The sequence below is a fragment of the Gigantopelta aegis genome, chromosome 6 (assembly GCF_016097555.1).
Source record: "Gigantopelta aegis isolate Gae_Host chromosome 6, Gae_host_genome, whole genome shotgun sequence".
Taxonomy (NCBI): Eukaryota; Metazoa; Mollusca; class Gastropoda; order Neomphalida; family Peltospiridae; genus Gigantopelta; species Gigantopelta aegis.
The window spans coordinates 22,720,485-22,729,253 of record NC_054704.1 but is presented as its reverse complement, the minus strand read 5'-3'; the positions used below and the strand labels follow the sequence as shown (position 1 = coordinate 22,729,253).

Here is an 8,769-nt window from a genome sequence, read left to right as displayed (position 1 = left end):
ATAACTGCCCAGTATTACTCGCCTGGGGGACTAGCACCATTTAAGTTGTACTCGTCCCCATTTCGTCTCGCCTGGGGTGAGGGGGCAAGTGTTCGTTTCTATCACGGTTATAGCAACGTTTGTATTCATGGTTACTGCCTGATCTTTTTTCTTGTAAACAAAGTCACTGACACTTTTCCCCTCCATGGATTTCAGAATTCTGCATCCACATTCTCGGACAGTGTCATCATTAGCTGTCTTATCTGCAACCATACCACTAGCAATGTTACAAAGAGAAGTGTTCTCACTGAAAGGAGTTCTTGATTCAAGAAACCCAGCTAGTTTGGTCATATCATGAACATCTCTTAACTGCCTTGCCTTGCTATTGTCCTTATGTTGTTCAGTGAAAGTGTACATTATGCCAGTAAGATTTTGCATTGCCTGATTTACATCAGCACAGTCTGGAGAAGACAACAACCAAACTGTCCGTTGTAATTCTGTCGTACCTCTCCCTCTTGTGAGACCTCCAGATGTATTCATAGTGCACATAAGCATTTGTTCAATAGCCAAATCTGTTGAAAGACCATGTTTCCCAGTATCTATGATTTCTTCATATAACGTGGTATCCTTCTTGAAAATATTTAAGTACATCAGGATGTTCTTCACCCAGCTGGGACATGCTATTTAAATAAAGGTATACAGACTTTGTATAAAATAGTGTCCTGAAGCGGCAAAGTATGGCAAGATTTCGGATAAAGCCTGGATATGAAGACCCCAGTTTCCCATACGTTCTGCTTTGATGAATCTTATCAAAATTTCAATCATCTCAAGGTATTGTATCCATAGTTTTCTTAAATCCATCAATTGCTTTGGGAATTTTTTCCAAGACTTTGTCACAACATGCTGTCTGTATGTCAATTTGACCATTGCCCAATTTATCCAAGATATCTGCCATCAATAACAAATCATTCTTACATTCACTATCAGGATTTTGTTGATCTGTTATTGTGCTCTCAGGTTTTGGCCCAGCATAATATTCATTGCAGCCATTTGTAATTTCGTGGGTTCCTGATTCATCAGGGCTGTTTTCAGCATCATCTGGGGTTTGCTCGGCTGTGTATTGTACCATAGAGTATTCCATCCTGCCAACCGATTCTGGATCAGAATGTAAATCACCAACCTAGATAAATGGAATAGATATCCCATAAACGTTTGACAAGATGATACAGGCCAGGACCGCTTCTATGAGAATATGTCCCCTTATAACACTAGATACAGCCTTGCCACTAAGCATTTGTCCTACAGCAGTATCAGCATAAATGGTCTCCAATAACTGGTGAAGCCCAGAACCTCCCATCAATTGGCCCATACTTCCAAGGAAACTCATTTCAATATGAAGTCCTCCAAGTCTAAGCACAATACCTTGGATAGCACTATCTGAAGAATCACCTTTTTGTATCTGCAATGCCTTCCACCATAGAGGCTGGTCAAATGTCAGAACTGGTGTAAGATCATATTGTTTAGCCTGCTTGCTTACAAACGTCATGATGGAATAGATACATGTCTCATCATTAGACTTGAGATCGATCATTGGCATGAATAAAACTGACGATTTCCCTGCGTGAGGACCATGCTGAACCATCTGCATGAATCCATTCCACGAAGGTGTACGAGGGTTTAGTAACCAGGAGGTTTTCCAAAGCAGGTCAGCATTGAAAGTGTTATCGACAGCTGGTGAAATCGGAAGCTTTTTGTACTTCAAAGAAAACTATCTGTTGCAAAATTTAGGGGGCACCCCCTAGATCCGCCCTACACGACTTACTGCCATACATGGCAATGTGTGGATTATATTTGAATAAAATGTTACTTCTACTATCTATATGTTATCTTACAAATTAATTATGCTTATATAATGCCTTACAAATTTATTTTAATTAAGATAAAGATATAAAATAACAATTTTTAAAATCCCCCCCCCCCCACCCCCCGACAAAAATTAAGAAAAAAACCCACATTATATATTTTTCAATTTTTCTCTACGTTTTGTATGTTATTAAAGCCGCACACCCTAGTTCCATCCAGCGAAAATAAATTATAATTTGGTTAATCTACAAACCTGTAACACACTTAGATCACGTTTTTATCAAATGGAGTGAAAAATCAGGTTTTATATCGATAAATACCATGGGAATCCCCATGTCCCAATTGCTTGAAATAATTTTGAAAGTTAGTATTCTGATGTCACCGGTAGATGTCGCTCGAAGCACAACAATGCCTACGTCACGACAAATTTCACAGACTTGGGGTGCGTTTCTTTCACCTCTTCTGGACATGTTCCAACTGTTCTGTCCTGGTTGTATCCCCTCTCCAGATATCGTAAGACTTAGCAAAATTATTGGTTTTTGGTTTTAAGTGTTTGTAACGTTTTGTATTGAGACACTTACTTGTCTGAACTTTATTGTTACTGAAAATGTTCACGAACTGTGAAGAAAAATCTCACAAATGAACAACAACAAATCGGATGTTGATTGCGCGAACCGTGCACGAGAAAACAAACCGAACCAAAACGATAACGGTCACGTGATATACCAACGTCTGTGACATTGAAATGGAAATATCTCCTCTAAAAATAGATTAGACCTTGTCTGCTCAACGGTTTTTTCTCAGACGTGCGTGCGATTTTATGAAATACGAAAAATGCATTTTGTGGTATTACAAAAACCAGGATTACCAAAAAACACTTCAGGTGAATGGAAATGTATATTCTAAATAATAAACGGTAAGTAAAGTGCAATTTTATTTGTGAAAAAATGGGTTTAATAGCGAAAAACAACGCCGTAATGGTTAACAACTAGCCGTAACTAGGGTGTGTCCCTTTAAGGAATATATCACAATTACAAAGTTGCACAGAAACCTTCTGTTGCAATTTGTTTTGGGTCATTTCATATATTGACTAGTCTAAGTAGCTTGAAACATGTATGGGGTACTTGTAAAAAAAAAAGTACTTGAATTTTATGCGGAACTAGGGTAGTCATAGACGCTACTCGTTATCTCAAATGTGAGCAGCTTGACCCCGAATTTTTTCTGAGTTACTTTAAGGGTGAGGGGTGGTAGTATCCGTGGCATTTATGTCGATTGATACGCTGCAGGTAGGAGTTTTAGCCACATATGTTACTATTGACATCTATGGGATTCGATTTGGTAGTATACACCCTTCCTTATGCACATAATGTGTTCTTAGCACTAAGATTGTTTTGTGAAACAGGGCCCAAATGTCTAAATAACCACATGTTAGACACATAATAGCTATAGTATAAAATATGCTGTGGTGTCGTTAAACAAACATTCCTTTCCTTTCCCTTCAGACTGGTAGTGTAAACCAACCGCCAAGTCTCCAAGCATACAATCGTGATGATCAAACATTTCTAGACCGACTGGGTCCTATTGGCAAGAGAGTTTTGTAAGTACCCGGTACATATGATATATTTGAAATAATGTACGTTTTTCAATTAAATTCAAATCTGTAATGAAGAAGACAGCATACTTCTGATTATAAACATGGAATATGCACCATTTAACTAACTCTTTGACTAATTTAGTTTGTTAAGGAGATTAATTTACATTTTACAGTTGTTTGATTGGGGTGGGGGCATGGCCTCTGTGCCCCCCCCCCCCCCCCCCCCCCCGCCACTGCACTGAAGCCAGGTTATGCCACTGCACTGAAGCCAGTTTATTACAATCATGAGATTTTTAAACTAACAACTATATTCCAAGCTGTTTTTTTTGATAAAAACACACTGAATACAGCAGTGTTCAGAATAAGGACTTGTCCATTTGTCCCAACAAGTGAAAATCTATTCAGACAAGCAAAATGTGCCTCGGTGGTTGTCCAGTGGACAAGTAACAATTTTGAGTGCAGTTTCATTTTGAGCTATCACAAACATCATCCTGATACTTGAATAAAACAAACCATGTATTAGATAAGTGAAAATATCTAGATTCCTAGATGTATTTGTCCGGTGGATTAGTAAAAAAAAAAATCTGCTTATTTCTATCACTGTATAGATTGGAATTATTGTGTGAAATGTCTCAAGTAGTTTTCTAAGAATTTGTTTTGTTTTTTTGTTTTTACAGAGGTCTTGTCTTGTCGGTAGTGTCTGGAGTATTTTATGGACTGATGTTTGTACCTGCTATTTATATAAAAGACACAAGACCCTGTGCCAGCCAAAACTGTAAGTAAAAGTAATTGAATACATCAAGTTCTTCAACATAAATATGAACCGTTAAGTTGCTATTAACTAGTTAACTATATTCTCAGTAGCTGATTGATATTTGTATACATATAATAAACTAGTTAAAGGCTTTGACACATTATTTTGTCCACAATACTCGATCACCATAAACAGAATTTTTACATTTGTACACAACATGCCCAAAATGATTTCGCTCAAATTAAGTACACACCTGAAAACCACTGAAATGTTGAGCTTTAATTAGATTAAAATAACTTGAAATGAAGTTCTAAATATTCACAATTCTTCAGCAACTGTTAATAACATTATAGTACCAAAAACAAATCTGTTGTGCCCAAATTAGTGAGATCTAAAGCCATGCTGGTTAACATTTATTCTGAGCATGCGTTATAGAATAAACGTTGAATAATATTAAATATTTTTGTTTCATTGTGCATTTCTTCATAACTTGTCTCTCGACATTTCAGCTTTGGATTACATATTTGCTCATTTCTGTGGTATCTACCTCGCCAGCACGTTTTATTTCCTGCTGTACTGTGCTGTGAACAAGAACCAGCCCAAGATTTATCCAAAGGTCGTATTGCCGGGCATGGGGTCTGGGGTCATGTTGGCTGTTGCCACGACGTTATGGTTCATTACCAACAGCATCCTGTCGGAACCTGTGGCGTTCCCCATCATCACCACAGTACCCGGGGCCATCGCCTCGCTCTTCTGGGGAGTCCTGGTTTTCAAAGAGATTCAAGTAAGTGGCTTGTGTGTGTTTTGGTATAATTACATCGTTTCTCTCTTCTGGGGAGTATTGGTTTTCAAAGAGATTCGGTAAGTTGCCTGCATCTGTTTTGGTATAATTACGCTGCCTCTCTCTTCTGGGGAGAACATAAAACAACAACTACTAATAAACAAAAGGCCGAACTTCTCAGTAAAACCTTCAGTAAAAATAGTAGCAATGAAAATTTTCCTAGCTTAGTAACTGTGTCACGGGGATCCTATAATACCCATAACTGAATAAAACAAGATTATACAAATATCTCTCCTAACTGTATATCTATTAGATCTCTCTGTATCGGGCAGTCTAATACCCGAGTGGCTCGGCTCTAGGTATATCAGAGATAAGATCTTATATAAATAAATATATATATAGTGCGTTTAGTTCACTAGAAAACACAACAAAACACAATACACTTTGGAATCTGTATTACCATTACGCTGACAAATATACTTGCCACAGTAGTTAATTAACAACAACAAATAATAACAACCCAGAACTAATCACTTAATTAGTTAATCACTAGGTGTCTAGTTTACACAATATTCTAATCACCTCACCGTGATACAACACACACACACGTGTGATAATTGAGAAACGCTGCCAGGGGAAATTAATTAATAAAGGAATTACAACTCTATTCCTAACTGGTTAATTTTTAATTAACCCTTAACTACTCATTCAGTAACCTTGTAATACAGAATTAATACTGGTACCTATCACAATAAAGACAATAACCTACAGTTTACCTAGGTCCTCTAGGATGACTGGCTAAGCTTTAATATTTTAGACAGTGAAGCCTACAATTTACTTCGTCAGATTCCGGAGACACTGTCTAAATAATATTGGTATAATACAGTATTAAAATATTTAAAGTCACATCAGTCACATCAAGGTTATACAACAGAGCAGAAAAATATATTTACCAGTCCTGACGGACACGTTCCCCGGGAGCCTTCCAAATGTGTCTCCTCGATATCTCTAAAATCCTATCTATTTATTCAAAAATCTCACAGACAGCGAATATCGCCTGGGGGCACAACGCGTTACCTCACCTATCATGTGATATTTCCACAACTCCCAGAGTCGGTATATTTTCTTAGATGACCAGACTTACTGTCGCCAGTTCGCTAGCAATACCCTGATCATAAACCGCACTACCGGAGTTATTATGTAACTACTGGCCACATGGCCTCCACACCTGGTCTGGGTGTGTATTACGACGCAGCTCTACCACCGTCGCGCGGGGGTATTACGTAACCAAGCTGCCCACGGCCCTCTAAAACAATTAACATCGCCACAGGCGAAAATATAAGAGCATGTTCCGTCACAAACTGGTTTAACGTGTCCATATACCACTAGGGTTTCGAACACGCGTATCCCGAGTCCGGCCTCCGATAGGATCGGGGGTCTGACTCGGGACAGGGATACTTCCTAAACAATTTTTTGAAAAACTTAAGAAAGAACTCTCTACTAACTAACGATACCAAAACAGCAAACCATCAAACTACTGATAACTTAGAATTCAATAAACCGATAACGTTACTAGAATTAAAAACAGCTCTTATAAAGCAAAAAAGAGTACTGCCACCGGGCCTGATAAAATTAGCTACACACTACTTAAGCACATGCCGGACGTAGCCCTAGGGGTAGTGTTATCGCTCTTTAACCGAATCTGGAGGGAGGGTCAAATGCCCACTGCGTGGAAACACGCAGAATGCTTTAGTCTCCCTAAAGCAGGAAAAGACCATTCCCTCCCGGGGAGTTACAGACCGATAACACTCACGTCCCACATGTGCAAAACTTTAGAAACTATTATAAATAAAAGACTTAATAACTACCTAATAACTAATGTACAAAGCGGATTTAGAGCTAAACACTCAACTATAGATCAAATTGTTAGATTACAAAATAGTATTAACGATGCATTCCGAAAATCACATAAAGTTTTAGCAATCTTTATAGACATAGAAAAGGCCTTTGATATGGTATAGCGTCAAGGACTACTAAATAAACTACAAAGTAACAGTATTCAAGGTAACATGTTTTAACTTTATCAATAACTTCATCCATGACAGATCAATTTTAGTTAAAGTTAATGGTCACTTTTTAGATAGAACTGAAATAATAAATGGTATACCACAAGGTTCGGTCCTCTCACCAACCTTATTTAACATTTTTATTACTGATATAACTAAAGCACGTAATGCCAAAGAAAAACCAGGAAAGGCTTCAACATTAAATACAGCATTGTTTGCTGATGACTGCGCCATCTGTTGTACAGGCAACACAACCACTAACCTTTTTCACCAAATGCAAGCTGATATGAATAGACTTAATAAATGGGCCTTAGACTGGGGCATTAAACTTAAATTTTTAGGTGTCACCTTTGACTCAAAACTAACTTTCAGTGATCATATCCATGACATAGTCAAAAACTCAAAGAAAACTCTAAACTTATTAAGAGCCATCGCAGGTACCAGTTGGGGAACGCAAACAGAGGCAATGCTTATGGTTTACAAAGCATGTATACTCTCCAGAATAGACTATGGAGCTCAAGCCTACAGTTGTGCTGCCCCCAAACTGTTACATAAATTAGATGTTATCCAAAATCAAGCTCTTAGAATCATAGTTCCATCTAACACCAGCGGACAAAGCTTAGAAGTAGAGTTCAACATTATGCCACTGACTTATCACCGTATTCTTCATCTTAATTATCACATTAAAATTCACTCTCTTAAACTAGATCACCCAGTTCAGGAACTCACCCCAATCATAGCTAAACCAGGACAAGCATTTAAAACTAACCTTAAACTTAATGATTATTTCGCCACTAAAGCTAGCTAAATAGAAACTGAAGTAGGGATAGATAATACACCAGTGGCGCACTACCATATTAACCAACCAATTGAATGTGACACACCATACCTAATCAAAAAAGCTACAGACGCAACTCCATTTCCTCCCTTTAAAAAAATCCTGTTCAAAGCTGCAGCTAATGAAAACTATCCTGAGCACATCCATATCTACACGGATGGCTCTAAAAATCCAGATAACGGTAGGATTGGCTTTGCAGTAGTCGAAGAAAAACGTTCCAGACATTCTAAAATAGTTAAATACGCCAGGCTGTCAGATAACTTATCAGTATACACAGCAAAACTGACAGCCATTCATGAAGCTCTCATTTGGATAAAAACTCAAAAATATAACAACAATGTCATCTTCTCAGATAGTCTTAGCTCTATACAGTCACTTCAAACAAATAAATCTACTATGCCGGATATAATAGCAGCTATTCATAATGAACTTAACAAAATAAACCAACTTAAACTTAGCGTAGTCTTCGAACGGGTCCCAGCTCACGAAGGAATAATTGGCAATGAAGTAGCAGACTATGGAGCCAAAACAACACTACCAATCACTAACAGAATTAAAACACTCCCATTAGGCATCAGCGAACTCATGTCCAAAGCGAGGAAACACTACATTAATAAATGGTAAGAAAGCTGGGATCAAACACAAAATACAGTGCTTTATAATATTAAACAAATAGTTAAGACCTAAACATCCAATCTCTCAAATAGATAAAATCATCACTAAACTTAGAATAGGGAAATCAATGCAACTTATTAAATGCTCTTTCACAATAACCAATAAAGATCCTAACTGTGAGTGCGGCACCCCAGAAGATATGAAACACTATCTTCTGGACTGCACGCTGCACAACAATCACAGAAAAACCATGCTTGAACCACTAACTAAAGCCAACCC

The 8,769-nt window shown here is 37.8% G+C and overlaps 1 protein-coding gene across 1 annotated transcript; it reads left to right on the top strand.

Moving 5' to 3' along the window:
* The first annotated feature begins 1,625 nt into the window (after nucleotides 1–1,625).
* LOC121374425 (transmembrane protein 144-like) lies at nucleotides 1,626–5,055 on the top strand. Its single transcript, XM_041501526.1, has 4 exons — nucleotides 1,626–1,670; nucleotides 3,345–3,439; nucleotides 4,114–4,211; nucleotides 4,700–5,055. The coding sequence occupies exons 1-4, from the start codon at nucleotides 1,626–1,628 to the stop codon at nucleotides 5,053–5,055; spliced, it is 594 nt and encodes a 197-aa protein (XP_041357460.1).
* The last annotated feature ends 3,714 nt before the right edge of the window (nucleotides 5,056–8,769 follow it).